Genomic DNA, 17,500 nt, shown 5'->3' on the forward strand with positions numbered 1-17,500 from the left:
ATTTAGGGAGCTGTTTAGCAAAAGGTAAAGAAACCACGCTGCTTTTTCTGCTGCTTACTGTGTACGTTTGTTGATATTGTGGGTTTTTTTCATGTTATTTCACAAATGCACGACTTTGCTATTGTATAAATCTCATTATTTCAAAGTCAGTGTTAAGTTTTTGAAAGTGATTTGTCTGGAAGTGTTAATTTTCCATTACGGCAGCTGTGATTGTGATGTGAAGGAACAAAAGTACTTTCCATCGTCCTGTCATTGATTTTTTTTTTAATAACAGATCACACTTAAAGGTGGGGTCTCCGTTGTTTGAAAGCCAATGTTGACATTTGAAATCACCAAAACAAACACGCCCTTAACCCAAATGGGTCCCACCCCTGTATCGATAGCTCCGCCCACACATACATACGTAACCCAGGCAACTAATGGAAAGAAACGTGTCTTTATCATAGCTGAAGGGAAGAACAATACGATTGCAGATAAACAAACAAACAAAGCAATAATGACACACAAACATAATCATGTAAAGGACAAAGGCATATATTAGTTCTGTGTAACAAAGCAAAACCAACGTTACTCACCTATCGAGAAGGAAAAAAGCACCTCGGCGTCTTAAGTAAAGTCGGTCACATATTCACAGATTGGAGTTTCCTGAGTCAATAACTCCTGAGCTAAACGCTGTTACTACACAAAACACGGTTGTAGCTGCGTCTCTACATTACTACGATAGAAAAGAGGTGTTATTTGTGTAGTAACAGTGTTTAGCTCAGGAGTTATTGACTCGGGAAACTCCAATCTGTGAATATGTGACCAACTTCCTGCTCCTTCAGTTCTCTCCAGCGCTGGAAAGCTGATCCTATATTAACACGTCCTACTTCTTGCCTTATCGTAAGACTTTCTTCGCTTTCTTTCTTTGTTTTTATCCTCCATGTCAATGTTAAAACCGCTTTCTGCTAACGTCACACATGCGCACTGAACACTCTCTCCGCCCATATTGACAAGACACGCCCCTTTCTGCTCATTGGCTACACGTTAGTTTTGTTTTTGTTTTGTTTGGCGGCCCAACGCAGTTTTCTGAAGCATTTCTCCAACAACGGAGACCCCACCTTTAAGTGACAGATCCAAACAACGGTTCATTTACTGTACTTTAACCGGATTAAAGTTTAAACAAAAACAATCAAGTAATAACATGCACACAGAGAAAACATGATTAACTGATCTGTAATGTTAAGGACAAATTTAGTTTTTGATTTCTAAGCTGAATGCATTTTTTTTTTCTTAGATTGTTTTTCTTTCAGCAGTTCTGGTCCCTAGTGCTTGTTCTTTGTTCACTCTTTGTTCACGAGACTCTGAACGAGTGATGTATATTAAAGATGACTACACACATGTGAGCCTGTAAGTCAATATGAAGCAGTAGTACTGTAACAACACTAATGCAAATACATGATACAGATATACGATTGTGCCGCATCTGTCTAGTCACCGGTGCACAACGACTTTATCCATTTATAGATAAATTAAAAGGTAAACATTTTTGGTTCACTTGTACATATTTCTTACTTGATTTATGTAATTAGATTTTTTTATACTCTAGTGCACATAATGAAAATGATATTGACAATATCGTGGCATCAATCATTTCAATATCAGCATCGTACGATCGTATCGCCCAGCCCCGGTCAGTAAGAGACCGAGCCGAGGATGCGATTAGACGGGATTTTTTTCTTCTTCTTTCCGTTCTGGTGTTTGAATAGACAGAGTACGCCGTGTGCATCCAAGCTTTTTAAAACATCTGCTCTATGTTTTTTTCCTCTCACCTCTCAAGGGCCAGAAAGTGCTTTAAGTGCGTTTATTGTACGGAGTGTGAATTCACTCGGCACTGTGTTTCTTAATCAAAAAGATCAATCGCACATCTGTAATTACTCCCAACTCCGATGGAAACTAAACACTCAGCATATACACACCTTGTCCCTGTGCGGATACAACCCTCTCTCTCTCTCCTCTCTCTCTCTCTCTCTCTCTCTCGTTAGGGTGCTCATGACGGTCACCGTTATGTTGTGAGTTTATAGAATATACAGAAAAAAAGGATATTTTTCAGTGAAAATTAGCCTTTGGCAGCAGAGGACTCGGCAGAGTATATTTTCAGGGACAAGCAATTATTATTTTAATTATCACTATTGTTTTGTTTTCTAATGGGAGAGAGGAAAATCAGTTGTGGAGCATTGTAAATGGAGCTTGATTAAACTCTTGAGTGGCGGGTAGAGGGTCATAGAGAAAGGTGCGTCTCCTCGGAGCCGCGGATGCATCGCCACGGCGCCGCCGTACGAGCGGCCCATCGTGCCCCGCTTTAATCTGATTTACATGCAAGAGAAAATTGGGTAATTGGCATTTACGATGAACAAAAGCCACAGGAGGAAAGCGTGGGAGAATAATGTTTTTCCTGATATTTCTTTAAACGAAGGAGCTTACTCAGGTGTGTCTCGATCTCCCTCGGTGCCATACATTCTCTCTCTGGGAAAACTGAATGATTTTTTTTTTTTGTTTTCTTATTTAACATCACTGTCACTTTAGAAATTCACATGTAGGATGTGATGGAGTACTTTTTACTTTACGACGTCACAGCTCAAACAGGAAAAGTGCATGTTTACAGAAGACCTGAACGTTAGCGTATTTATCCACATTTTCCATGTGTAGCTCTTTCCCCAGACGACGTGTTCCTTAAGCGTTCAGGTATTAGTGAGTAAGGGTTAAATCAGTGTGTATGCTGTAATGGACACTGGTGCAGAGTGTGTTAGGGGTAAACAGTGTAACTGAAGGAGTTCTGTTTGTGCCGCACTACAACCCGGTTTAAAAGAGCGTTATCGGCGTTCAGCAGAACAACACGCCACTGTTTACACCCTAAACCTGACGCCTTGTTCAACTGCACAAGGCTTTATTAATTAAAGCCTGAGCTGTGCATGTTCTCATGTTTGAGTTCAAGTAGTTTTTTTTTTTTTCTTCTTCCAGAAGTTCAATTAAAGCTTTTCCTTCTGTAGTTGCCGATATCACCAAGGGACAGCTGTTAAAAGAGCTCCTTGTTTAGTTCGAAGCAGGAGCTTGATTGAAACATCGATTATGTTACCGGTAATTTCTACCACGTTCATGCTGCTCTGGGTATTGAGGGTTTCTCTCTCTCTCTCTCTCTCTCTCTCTCTCTCTCTCTCTCTCTCTCTCTCTCTCTCGCTCTCTCTCTCGCTCTCTCTTTCTCTTTCTCCCTCTCCATTTCTCTCTCTCGCTCTCTCTTCATACCCCATTTCTCTCTCTCGCTCTCTCTTTCTCTTTCTTTATCTACATTTCTCTCACACTCTCTCTTGATTTCTCCCTCTCTCTCACTCTCTCTTCATCTCTCTTTCGCTTTCTCTTCATCTCTCTTTCACTTTCTCTTCATCTCTCTTTCGCTTTCTCTTCATCTCTCTTTCGCTTTCTCTTCATCTCTCTCTCTCTCTCTCTCTCTTCATCCTCATCTCTCTCTCTCTCTCTCTCTCTCTCTCTCTCTCTCTCTCACTCTTTATCCCCCATTTCTCTCTCTCGCTCTCTTTCTCTTTCTCCCTCTCCATTTCTCTCACACTCTCTCTAGATTTCTCCCTCTCTCTCACTCTCTCTTCATCTCTCTTTCGCTTTCTCTCTCTTTCTCCCTCTCCATTTCTCTCACACTCTCTCTCTTGATCTCTCCCTCTCTCTCTCCCTCTCTCTTCATCTCTCTTTCACTTTCTCTTCATCTCTCTCTCTCTCTCTTCATCCCCCATCTCTCCCACTCTCTCTTCATTCCCATCTCTCCCTCTCTCGCTTTCTCTCTCTCTCTCTCTCTCATACACTCTCTCTCCCTCACTAACTTTGCTCTTTTGTGTAAGCAGTAGTATAACATCTATGGTTCAGTCGAACAGACCAGAAGGTTCTGAGGTCACATCCCAGAAATCAGTGCCAGAGCTGGACAAACGTGCTGATATACTATACTGTAACATTGTCTGTCTTACACCTTACAAATAAAATCACTCCGGATTGTGTAGCTATAGTAAAATGTTTGATGTAGCAGTTTCCCAGTGATTACAATTTAATAAAAAAACCACCACGTAGGGTTTGTGTATTTATACGTTAGTTCCTGTTATCACTTCGGCTATAGCAGCTTTTGTCTCATCAGCTTTTTCAGCTTTCCTGTGCTAGAGATCTCTGATTGTTAAAAAAGGAAAAAACAAAAATCATTGTGGTTAATGAGCATTGTACTCAACTTTATTCCTTCAATTTAACCATCAAACGATCACCTCTGTGCTTGAACACATGTTTTATTTACACCGAATAGCACAAAATTGTACAGTGAAACTGGGAAGTGAAAGTCCTTAGACTCATCCGGACGGTTTGCCGTACTCTCCGTCTCCAGTTCTCGAGCACCTGATATCGTTTGTTGAATTAATGTCCACAAATCTCTGCCAAACACGCAGCATAATTCAGTGAAACGACTCCACTGCGCCTCTTGATTACAGCTTAGCTAACTCGTGGCATTGCAACGTGCCATAAACTCCTTAAGATTTGATTGAGCAGGTATTTACTTGATGCGATGCGATTTGATGAGCACTCGGATCGACTCGCAATCACCGGACGTATTAATGAACAGAACAGAGCGACGTGATGCACAAGCGTGGATGCAAAGCTTTGTGTACGGAGAACGTGTTTGTTTGTTTGCTTGCAAAGACGCTCCCGGGGCGAAGATAGGAAGATTCAAGAGAATGAAGTGGGCCGACTGAGGGAGCGAGGCGAACGAGAGCCTACTTCTGTCGAATCTACAGCCGGCACTATTGCCACAAGCTGTTTTCAAAGAGGACATGCAGAGGGGGGAAAAGAGAGAGAGAGAGACAGAGAGAGAGAGACAGAGAGAGAGAGAAAAGAAAAAAAAAACAATGTATTATGTTTTACAAAGCCACATTTACTGCCCTCTCATTTTCCCTGGTTTCATTTTCTACCCAGTTAATAATGACACTCCTGTGCACAACGCAGGACAGCAGAAAAGCTTGTGAATTCCTCCCTCGCTGGGGGCCCCATCGCTAATTCCTTCAGATGACAAAAGCCTGTTAGTGCAGCGTTTCGCTCCCGCTGAGAAGGGACGAGTTTCAATACGAGCCTGGTGTCTTCGGTGTCAGCCATTTGCAGTCACCCTCTCCGAATTATATTTGACATTGCCTTATTAATTGTGCTGTGCTTTTTTTTTTCTCTTACGTTTCTATCTCGTTTTTAACTTGCATTGTCTGGAAAAAGGAGTTATTCAAGGTGCCCTTGTCACGGTTATTAGAAATCGGCAGAAAAGGATTCGTCATCGTTTTTAATTCGGATCTTCCTCCAGCTGAGTATCAGGGTAGGTGCTTAGTGCTTCATGGCTTAAGGCACATCACTTGCTCAAGACTAATGGAGGTCTTTGTGAACACCTGGGGTGCGAAAACAGGTTATTCAGACATTTAGCAAATGCGCAACATTATCGGTCCGATAGGAGTCTAAACGGTGGCGGTCGGGTCAGCGCGGTAACGGTCCGTTTGAAAGGACATTTTACTTAGCGCCACTGATCAAAAGAGACCTTATATTGCTATGGGACTCTGTTAAACCAGCTAAGAGCAACAATAGAGCAGATATAAAGATGCAATGTAATGTCGAGGTAAAAGGGTAAAGGGTGTTCATCTAAAATATGATGGTTGTAAAAACTGCCGGACTCTTTTCCATAATGGAAGTAGCAGTAGCAGTTCCTTCTGTAAAACTGATTTATCCCGGTCTCCCAAATGGTTCATTACATAAAAGTCAACAGCTCTTTACTGTGGCATTTGAATTGAGAGTACTTACCGTGTGCCTTCTGCTAAAGTACCTCTCTACAACTCAAGGTTTTTAAGAGTTGCTGTGCCTTTTTCAGTAAAAGGGACATATCTTTTGTAATAGAAAAGTAAGGGGAAAAAATGCCACCTTGCCATCAATAGTTCTCTCTGATGGGACATCCTGTAATGGAGCAAGTGAGCCAGGCAGGCGCGCCGCTTTTAATTGGCTCTTGGACCTCGAGGTTTGTACTAAGGGGGAATATGAAGATGATGAATGAACCGAGCAACCCCCACTGAGCCGGAAATGAAGAGCAGGCCGCTCTGTTCCGCTGTTCCTGCTAGAGGATGGATGGATGGAAGGCGAACCGGAGTGAGGAGACCTCAGACGGCAAGGGAACCGGGAGCAATTAGTGAAGATGGAACGAGGAGCGAAAGAGCAATGAAGACCAAGGGAGAAAAAAGGAAGAGAACTCGTGAGTTAATGTGAAAGAAAGCAAGGGAGTGTGCCAGTGCGTTTGGCGATGAGTGAGGAGAAAGAAGTATTACTATTTCTCCCTAACTCATCTGTCCTGTGCCCCCAGAGGCTCGAACAGCTGTGGCGTTTTTCTTGCTTAGCTGCACTGCTTCCTCCTGGGGAATGACTGAGGTATAGAAAGAGAGCTGGAGAGAGAGAGAGAGAGAGAGAGAAGAATGGAGTCGGTGGTCAGAAGAGGGGGGATTGTTTGTCACCAGAAACATTCGGAAGAAATCCCTTGATTGTTGTTTTTCTGCTGGCAACAGCAATAAGGTAAGAGGTAGTTGAGGAGTAAAAGGAGACACAAACCTCCCACAACAGCAGTAACAGCAGAGCATTGAGACCAAGAGAGACTTGTGGGAAGCGCGTTCTCCACCACCGGCTGTCTAATTCTTTAAACTCCTAGCTACGTTTCCAAGTCGAATGTGTATTTTGTTGGTGTTCAGCTACATAGCCATTTTGTGATGGAGTTGACAGCCTCTTGGTGGTGTTTAAGCTTCCTGTGTGGCTGGAGCTTGAATACCCACTGACACAGCAGGCAGACTAATCACCAGCCTTAGTGCGCAATGCTTTATTTACAGCAAGGAGAATGGGCAAGGGCAGCATCCTACCTATCTATCTATAGACCCTGTCTTTCCCCTTTCTCTGTTTGAGTCATCGAGCCCCTGCGCTCAGGTGGGTGACTTGGCTGGAGCTGGTGCAGCCAGTGTGGGCAGATTGACAACAGGATTTTGCTGGGAGCAGAGAACCAATTAAAAATGGTGCCCCAGTGAGCCAGCTTTCCCTCCCACCCACTTCAACACTCCCTCCTCCATCCAGCCCCAACCTCCTGAGTGGCAAGCACACGGACTGTCTAGGTGCAAATCATATGAAATACTCCTACAATCCTAGCAGAGTCTGGAAAAAAGAAACGAACTCTGACTATGCTGCGTTTGTGATCTCTCCTGACCCGTTCTATTGTCATGCTGTTGTCATCGACATTATAACGATATTTAAAAGCCCATAAGAGAGACTTTTTTTCAATAATGAATGCCCGTAGAATATTAAGGCTAAAATAGTTTTCTTCAAAAAACTATCGATTAGCCGGATTCGGTTCAGAAAGATTGACAAGGGAAGGTCACTGTGGCCGTCGATGGGGTTTTCAGGCGCAGCCACAGCACTGCTGACGTTAGGCTCTCCTTGAGCTGTCAGTATACGCAGGACTGAGCGGAAACGAATTAGTCGTGTTACAGCAGCAGAATCGAGTGGCCATATTATAGCAACAGACTCCTGGTGGAGGTAAATTATCTACACGTTTCAGGGACAGGATCGAGTGGTGGTGAATTAGCAATATTAGGCTGCTACAAATGAGCGAAGGTGTAATAATCACGTTGGACTAACTGAATTGGTGAATTAGTCGTCAACTGGAAGCGAATTAGTGAATTATTTTAGATTGATAAGATCTACTGAAGTTGAGTTCAAGAGACTGAGGATCGAGTTCTGGTGAAATAGCCTTGAGGCTCCACGAGGAGCCCATTGTTTGTGAACCTAATGTGAGTTGAGGTGAATTAGCAATATTAGGAATACAAGATTAACTAAAGGTGGAAATGGCGCTATTTTTGGAAACAAGATCAAGCGAAGGTGAAACGGCCGTTTTAGAAGAACGGGATGGAGTGGAGGTGAAGTGGCGGTTTTGACGAGCAGGACGGAGTAGAGGTGATTGAAGCGCTTTAGAGGAACAGGATTAAGTAGAGGTGAATTAGCGATAGAGGAACAGGATTAAGTAGAGGTGAAGCCGGCGTTTTTGGGGGAAGAAGACAAAGTGGAGTGGAATTAAGTGCGGTAGAGCGAGCGCAGGTGAATGAGGGCTTTTTTTTTGAAAAGCAAAATAGAGCAGAGGTGAATTAGCCTTTATAGAGAAAAACGAGCAAGTGGAGACGAGTTTTGAGTATTAGTGGAGCAGGATTGCATAGAGGTGGAATAGCTGCTTTAGATTAGAAGCTCTGACTAGAGGTTTTAGGTCCAGCGGTCACGAGAGGTGAATTAACCATGTGTTGGTCCAGCAGTCAGACTGGTGTGTGGTGCTCTGTATTACTGTTGAAACTAGGTCAGTGAAGTTACAGTGCAGAATGAGGTCTAAGGTTACACAAGCCAGATGATTTCATTAGGGTCCCGTGTGTGTGTGTGTGTGTGTGTTTGTGTGTGTTTTGCTGGTGTAATTCTGAGCTGGAATGCTGTAACCTGTCACTTTGCATTTGCACTAAGCGCCTCTTCCCTTCTCATCTCCTCAGCTCTAATTGTAATTTAATTAGCAATTAGGGGTTTATTTATACACACTAGAGCTGAGATTGGTGTACTTCTCAAAAGGGCAAGGAGGTGGACCCATGGCCCTCTGACGATTCGGAGCGCGTTCTTACACTCTTACGCCGTTATCCTCGCTCTTTCTTTCGTTGTTATTTCTCCGAATCAGTTTTCGGTCTCTCTCGCTCCGCGTCGCCGTCTTGAGAATCCGCTCTGATGCTGACACAAGGGGAATTTTTGACCTTGAAGCACGCTGACCTCGTTTTGCCTTTCCAGCAGAGCCGCGCAGCTGCGATACCGAAAACGCAGCCGAGTTTTGCACGCGTGCACATTTAAAGAAACACATGCACACGCACAACGGAGCAGCGTGGACCCCCCACCCACCCACACACACACACACACACACACACACACACACATACACACACACACACACACGCACACACTTCCTGTAAAGAGTAATTGAGCTCATCAGAGTCGTGTCATGAGTAGCACCCGCAGCAACTAGCATGAATGAGCACAGGTGGCCTTTCTGCCAGACCTAAGTGATAATCGAGGAAAGCGCGTACGTGTTCACTTTGTCCCCTGACAAACAAAAGCAAAAAACTAGGGAAGTCTAGACCGAAGCATTAAACCATCTCACTTGTCAGCATGGGGTTGGAATGAGGTTTATTTAAAAAAGCCTCTATTAGAATGAAATGCTGGACTGCTTTGACTTATTGCTCACTCACCAAAACCAGGGGTTGTGTCTTGGGGGGGGTTGTGTCTTGTGTTTCAATAATCCAAGTCCTTTGAAGGAGATTTCTTGAATAGAAACAATTTTTTTTTAAGACTCTCATATCAAAAGTAAGTCTGCATTTACTCAAGCAAGCAGAGAAGCCTGAGGTCAGCGAACATCTACGAGTTCCGGTAGCAGGCGATATTTGAAATGAGATTTTCTGAGAATTATGAATGATGCGGTATAGGAAGTCTACACGATTTTTATTTATTTATTTATTTTTTTTGGTAATCTGTCATCTCACCTTATCTAACTCTTTTCTCTTATCGTTTCTGTTCCTGTCTGTGTTTCTGCTGTTTGTTCTCTTTTCAGACTGAGTTTCTTTTTCCAGCAGTTTATTACAATTGTACCAAATTCTGATTCGATCTGGTTCATTAATGAATAAATTCAAAATGTTTAGAATTGTTCATGTGATGAAGAACAAACTAAGTTTCCACAAAGTTAAACGTAACTATAAATGTAACTATAAATGTGTGTGTGTGTGTGTGTGTGTATATATATATATATATATATATATATATATATATATATATATATATATATATATATATATATATATATATACACGTCATATGTTGTATTTCAGTATAATTATAAAGAGATAAGAAATAAAACAACGTTATGAGGTGTTACGAGAAAATAAACACTAAGACGATGGCACGATTGATTGTCCTATAACAGCACAGGCTGTTGACTTGAGTTACATTTGCCAAGTAATGGGGCATATAAAGGGGGCATGTGGTAGCCTAGTGTTTAAGGTGTTGGGCTACCAATCGGAAGGTTGTGAGTTCGATTCCTACGTCCACCAAACTGCCACTTCTGCGCCCCCTGAGCAAGGCCCTTAACCCTCAATTGCTCAGTTCTATAAAAATGAGATAAAAAAATGTAAGTCGCTCTGGATAAGGGCTTCTGCTAAATGCTGTAAATGTAGAGAATAAGAATAACCTTAGCATTGAGCTCGTTAGTCTAAATTATTAGAGACCATTGCTTGTTCTCGGACTTCAAGTAAGATCCTGTTTCTCAGAGGCGCTTGTACTGTTTGTTGATGGTGTTAAAGCTGGAGTCAGACCAAAGGAAAGTATCATTCTTTTCCCATCATTCCAGTTCCTCTCTGAAAGTACACCTTATACCCCAAAACCAACCAACCAACCAACCCCCACCCACCAAACGATGGGCTCCGTCATCCCGCAATCACCACCGTCCTGAAATCAACAGGCCCTCCATGGGAGCTCTGATTGCAGAGGGGAGATGTGCAAAGCTACCTTGCTCTAAATCACTCCCTTTGGCTTTTTGTCTAAAACAAGGGCACTTGTGCCAAAGTCAGACAGCTGTAATCAGCTGGCCACAAATACTGCCATTCACTTAATCAGGGCTGATGGAGGAATCGAGTGGAAAGTGAAAGATTTGGGGTGTGTATGTGTGAGACAAAGAGCGAGAGTGTGTGTGTGTCTGATGGAGAGGATGCAGTTCGAGAGTGGGCTCTTAAGCTCACTCCCCACTCTCTCAGCTGAGCTTCGTTCATCACACAGAGTGTCTCTGCAAGATAAAACACTCCAATACATCAAGATGCACCGCCGCCTTCTACAGATAGGTGATGCCCGGCCACGTAGATTAATCTGTCCGTGTCCAAAAGTGCAAATAGGAGACCCCAGACAAAAGACTCAGTCGTCGCATCTAAAGGATTCTAACCGAGTCTTAACCTAATTTCCTAACACTTTGTGTGATCTAGGGCTCCTTCCCCCCCCATCCTCTTTCGGATTGGCTGTAATTCCCTCGATTGACAGCTGGGTCTTGAAGAGCAAAGTTAAGCTTTGTTCTTGGTAAATAGACTGTGACCTTATAGAAGATTCTGTTTTTCTTGGGACACCAGAGTCTTTAACAAAAACAGATGGGAATATTCTGTGAATGAACTTAAGAGTGGGAAAGAAGGAGGATGGAGATGGAGAGAGAGCGATAGGAATGGCCACGTTCTCATGGGAGAAGGAGCGAGCGAGGTCATTCGTTCTCCCACCGCGGCTTCATTCCTGAGGATTTATCGCTCGTTTGCAGGCCTCTGCTCCCAGTTTGTTGGTGGCTATGACGCAGAAACTCGTGTGAATCTCAGCAGAGTCTTTGCTCTGTGCGAGCTGCTGCTGCTTTTTATTGCTTTTTCAGCACGTCTCCTGCTTTTCTTCAGGCCCGTATCACGTTTCTCTATATTCAGGAGTTTTTTTTGCTTGCTTCCTCCTTGTTGCCTTTACAGCTTCATAACGTCCATATCTCATCAGCGTCATCTCCCTCGCTCTCACTTTGCTGCAGGGCTTCCGTCTGCAAATCCCTGACTGATGGGTAGATAGCGTAGCTGCTCCATCACACCGGTTTGTTTGGCATTATGGCAGTGACTGATATCGTCCTAGGTGTGTGTTCGCCGCTAACGGAGATCGAGATAAGACGTCATACATCCGGGCGTGGAATCCGGGCTAACTGGAGGTTTTATTCCCATTTTGTTTCTGAATAAAGTTGTAGCCATCACGTTTCAGGGTTCTTCAGGGCTGTGGGGGTTTCAGAATCCACAAAGAATGATGGTATCATGTATTTTGGTTTTGTGGTTTATGCTTTTTAAACTTCAAGTCAGTCGGATAAAAGTCGAGTGAAAGGTTTAAGACGGAACATCGCCGTTGTTTTCGGCTCCCGTGTTCAGAGTAATCGTGCCTGTTGTTGGAGATGAATTAAACCTGACATCAGGAGTTGTCATAAGGGGAAAGGGAACAAGGGCGAATCTGATATTGGTTTCATTCATTCATTTACCGTAACAGATGTTCAGTGTCGAGGTGGATCCGGATTCTATCCTGGGAACACCGGTCCAGAGACACGAATCCGTCCTGGCTCTTAATAGGAAGACGAAAAAATGAGCTGTGTATTCGTAGTGTCGGTAGATTTAATGCTATTTTCTCTCAAATTCATTTCTATCTTTGTCTTCTCCCAAATGTGTGTGTGTGTGTGTTCTGTTTTGTAGAGAAACAGCAACAGACGAGCATAATTCTATTTCATCTTCTGTAGAAATCCCATCAGCCACTGGGGCGGCCCTGTCACAAACCATAACAATGGAGTAAAAAAAAAAAAAAAAGAAAAGAAAAGAGAGCGGAGGCACAAAAAAGCAACAGTGAGAGTTGAGTCAGAGGGGAGATGAATGTAGGAGACCTTAAACATCACTTAAACACCGGTCAGGGCTGATTTAAAAGTGAGGGACGACGTTAAAACGAGCACACAGCGTCTTTCTCGAGGCCGACGAACCCGGAGACGACAGGGCGGGGGTGGGGCAGGAGGGGGGGCATTTGCATGCAGGCTGGATGGCATCCAAATAGTGTGACCTCGCATGCAAAGTAGAGAGGGAGCGAACTTGGACCAATAAGCACGCGCGCACACACACACACACACACACACACACACACACACACGCCCTCACTTTTATTTTCCTCCTACAGTATATTATAAGAAAGGATCAGACAGATGTTGCAAATGTGTGGTTGAACTGGGAAACCCTTCACATGATGTCGGTGAGATTATCTCACAATGTCTTCAACCCTCACGTACGTCTCGGCTAAAACGAGGCGGTATGGAAATATATCATATGACATCATGATCACCTACATCACAATACACTTTTCAGATCCTGCCAGGTATTTTACAGCAATCACAAACTGGCTGGAAGCAGCTGAGATCAGATATCGTAGAGTTTTACCCCCTCTCTATTTTTACCCCCTCTCTATTCAACAGTAGACACTTATAGGGGAAAAAAAGAAAAAAAAACATTTTAAACATTTTGTCTGGCAATTTTATTAGCAGTCCTGAAGTTATCAACTAGGTTTGATTTTGTGTGAACTTTTTTTTTTAATCTGTTTTGGGCAAATAAATATTTGTTTCTGTTTTTAATAGTGAAAAAGGAGTAAAAAAAAAAAAATATATATATATATATATATGTATATATATACATATATATATATATATATATATATATATATATATGTATATATATACATATATATATATACATATATATATTTGTGATTTTAGGCTTTATTTCCTTTTTATCAGTTAAATTAAAATATATATTTCCTCCTTGAAAGCTGAAGTCAGCAAACTTATTTATTTATTTATTTATTTATTTATTTATTTATTTTTCTTTTATTTATGTTTAATACAATTAATTATTTATTTCGCTTCTCTCAGTTGTCTGAATTGAACGACTTGCTTTAAAGATGCGCTTTTGCTGATCCAGGTTTCCAGAACGACTGTGTTATTCCGGCTCGCCGAGGTGCGAGGGCGCATCCGTAAGAGTAAATGTTTGGGTTTTATGCTACGTAAACACAATCACACACATCTGTTTATGTCTCTAGGAACTGTCTGTCCTCCAATTTCTCGCTCTCGCACGCACCGGTGCACTTAGCTTCGTATTTTTTTGCACTGCTTTCTTTTTTTCTTTTTCCTTTTTCCTTTTTTTTTTTCACCCTCCTATTTCTAATGCTCCATATATTCTTGGCTGAGGAATTAATCGAGGGTTTAATGTACTCTTATTTTTCCTCTTCTTGCTGCCTAATTGTGTTTGCAAAGGGAGAGGACGTGCGCTTAGTGCTGTTATTGTCTTAAGCGCTGAACGCGGGACGGCTGATAGAAAAGACCTGAGCGTTTTGCCAAACAAATAAACATGCCAGAGGTTTAACAGGGTGGAAAAGGTGCGCTAATGGGGCCCACTGTGCATTCTGTGTGTGTGTCTGTGTGTCTGTGTGTATTTATTCCCTCATGTGGACAGCAGGTTCCCACAGCAACCTCTGAAACGCGTTTTACACAAAAATCGCAGTCCCTGGAAGCTGAAATGCATTGGAACATATAGGGGACTGTAATTAACAGTCTTCTGCTCGTTTTAACTCGACGCTCATGAGGATTTGTGTGTGTGTGTGCGTGTCTGAGGGACTGAAACCTGCCATTTAAACGAATGAACGCTTTAAAATAGTAGCGCACAAAAAACATACTCATAGTTAGCGACTAGTGCCGTTAATTTGTCAAATAAATAACTAAAATGAAAGAAAACGGACGTCGCATTTTTCTCGTGATGCTGTTTGTGAATCAACAAGTGACCCCACACGAGGTCAAACCTTTAGTTTGTAACCCCCGGCCTATACGGATTAGATCTGGCCCTTTTAGCACTTTAAAGAAGTTGTAGTCGATGCAAAACTTCACAGGCATCCAGCATAAACGTCACGAAACCGGAGCGATGTCTTCGGTTTCGTTTCTCACTACAGACTCCAGCTTTAGCGCTCAGAATTAGTCTAGTTGTCCGTTAGTCTGAGATTCTCAGAAGTATATTTATATCCTTTAAAAACAAAGATTACTAGTAATCTACTCTTAATCTGTTTTACTACAACTAGTATTTATTCCTTCAATTGAATGATTTTGATTAGAAGTAAAGATCAGTAGACGGCTAGGAAAGCTGTTCTTTTTTTAATTTATTTTGGTTAACTTGTGACAGCAGCTTAGCTACAGGATATACGAGCTGATGCGGTTGGACTAGACGCGTCGAGAAAACATACAGTGCACAATTAAATCAGTTTTTGTAATAAAGGTGCTTGCTTGTGAAAGTTTAGAAAGACCGGCAAAGTGTGAAGAGTGTTTACAAGTCTAGGAGAAATCCGGTGAACCGATAACATGATCCTTTTTAAGATGGTGGCCTGGTGGTGCAGTTTCCCCTTTGGGGGGTCACATGCTGAGTAACGTGATTTGGTTAATTTCATTTATTAATTTAATGTCGCACATTAATTAATGTTTCTACTTTGCACTTTGTGCTGAGGAAAGAGATGTTGATATCATTGGTGTGTAAAACTACACTTTATTTCACAGAGCTCAAGGACAGTAACAGGTTTGTCTTTGTCGTGTGGCTCCTTAAACTGAGTATCGCGAGAGAAAACTTTTATCTTAAACCATCTTAAACAAGATCAGCTATGACGACGATGTGTGTGTGTGTGTGTGTGTGTGTGTGTGTGTGTATGAGCAAAAACCTGCGATGATGACAAGCCCAGAAATGGTCAGAGTGCTTGGTGCCGCTGAGGTATTTTTTGATGCATTAGAAATGAATGTTAAGGCTTCAGCACAATCCTTTTGGCCCATAAAGTAAATGTGTGTATGTGTGTGTGTGTGAGAGGGGGAGAGAGAGAGAGAGAGAGAGAGAGAGAGAGATGTGGGAAACTACAGGAATTGTCTTGGCTCTCACACGTTCACTTTCACTCATTATTCACATCTCTGTGCATTTGACTTTTCCGCTCTGTCTCCGTCTCTGATCGAAAGTAAATTTTATTTTATTTATTTATTTTTAATAACTATGTACTAACGTCTTCTCTTTCTCTTCAGATGGTCACAAGAACGAAGAAAATATTTGTTGGAGGTCTGTCAGCGAACACGGTGGTGGACGACGTGAAGCAGTATTTCGAGCAGTTCGGGAAGGTAAGTGGCTCGTTCTGATGCGTGTTGTGCCCGCACACACAAACACACACACAAAAACACACACACACGCACGCACGCACACACAGTTGGATGCTATCAAGAAATATCAATGAGCAGGCATCTCACGGGACGTTAAGATCATTCCACTTGAGCTCCTTTAATTCTTTTCATTTGTGCACAACTTTCCTTTCGCGGTGAGGCGTAATTTTATAGTCAGTGTTTATTTCTTTAGCTAAGCATTAAATCACAATAAAGCTTATCTCAATAAAAAGCTTTTCTGTACATTTGAGCCTCAGGCCACGTGCATTTCCTCACTGATACGGTTAAGGACACAGTGGGGACTTGTCTGCGTCCCACCGTGGTGTTGAACACGGGAAGGTTCCGGGGGCAGACGTCCTCTTGTAATTTAGCAGCAGTTATAATATAAAAATCTTTCTAACAAGATTATAAAGTCTGTTTGAAGCCTGAACATGACTGAGGGAAGTGGTGGCTCTTTGCTTAAAACTTTGGGCTTCTCGTCAGAAGGGTGCGAGTTCAAATCCCGTTACAGCCGAACCGCCCGTAACTTGTGTCGAGTCCGTCAGCGATTCCTAAACTCCTTATTCGTATTCTGACTTTGATCTGTTCAGTGAAAAAGCATCAGCCGAATGAGTGGAACGTAGAGACGATGTGATACAGATACAGAAACCTTTGTCATCAGCCGATAGACAAAACATCCCCTATCAAATTTAATATGATTATTATTATTATTATTTATTATTATTTTTATTATTATTATTATTATTAGAATGCCTGAGATCAAAAGCTTTGAAAAAAATGTGCACTGGATCAACAAAAGCATGCATCAGACAACAAACATGTCTTGGATGATAAAAGGGTTTGCTGGTATGTCTAATCTAAATATGATGACATATTGTGGAAATATTTTATTTTATTCTTTTATTTTTATTTGGTGGAAGTGCTGTCTCCATAGCAGAAATGGATTATCTTATACATGTAAAAGAGAGTGTGTGTGTGTCTGTGTGTGTGTGTCTGTGTGTGTGTGTCTGTGTGTGTGTGTCTGTGTGTGTGTGTCTGTGTGTGCGTGTCTGTCTGTGCGTGTCTGTCTGTGCGTGTCTGTCTGTGCGTGTCTGTCTGTGCGTGTCTGTCTGTGTGACTGTCTGTGTGTGTGTGTGTCTGTGTGTGTGTGTGTCTGTGTGTGTGTGTGTCTGTGTGTGTGTGTCTGTGTGTGTGTCTGTCTGTGCGACTGTCTGTGTGTGTGTGTGAGACTGTCTGTGTGTGTGTGTGTGAGACTGTCTGTGTGTGTGTGTGTGTGTGTGTGTGTGTGAGACTGTCTGTGTGTGTGTGTGTGTGAGACTGTCTGTGTGTGTGTGTGTGTGTGTGTGTGTGTGTGTGTGTGTGTGTGAGACTGTCTGTGTGTGTGTGTGTGTGTGTGTGAGACTGTCTGTGTGTGTGTGTGTGTGTGTGTGAGACTGTCTGTGTGTGTGAGACTGTCTGTGTGTGTGAGACTGTCTGTGTGTGTGAGACTGTCTGTGTGTGTGAGACTGTCTGTGTGTGTGAGACTGTCTGTGTGTGTGAGACTGTCTGTGTGTGTGAGACTGTCTGTGTGTGTGAGACTGTCTGTGTGTGTGT

General features: G+C 42.5%; 1 protein-coding gene across 5 annotated transcripts in view; it reads left to right on the forward strand.

Moving 5' to 3' along the window:
- Positions 1–17,500, forward strand: part of msi2a (musashi RNA-binding protein 2a) — a 212,643-nt gene that overhangs the window by 47,657 nt on the left and 147,486 nt on the right. For all 5 annotated transcript variants that reach the window (XM_060895608.1, XM_060895607.1, XM_060895610.1 and 2 more), the window contains exon 6: positions 15,776–15,868. In XM_060895608.1, coding sequence (XP_060751591.1) covers positions 15,776–15,868 — 93 coding nt within the window. The remainder of the gene's footprint in view (positions 1–15,775; positions 15,869–17,500) is intronic.

This window comes from Tachysurus vachellii, chromosome 20 (assembly GCF_030014155.1).
Source record: "Tachysurus vachellii isolate PV-2020 chromosome 20, HZAU_Pvac_v1, whole genome shotgun sequence".
NCBI classification, from domain to species: domain Eukaryota; kingdom Metazoa; phylum Chordata; class Actinopteri; order Siluriformes; family Bagridae; genus Tachysurus; species Tachysurus vachellii.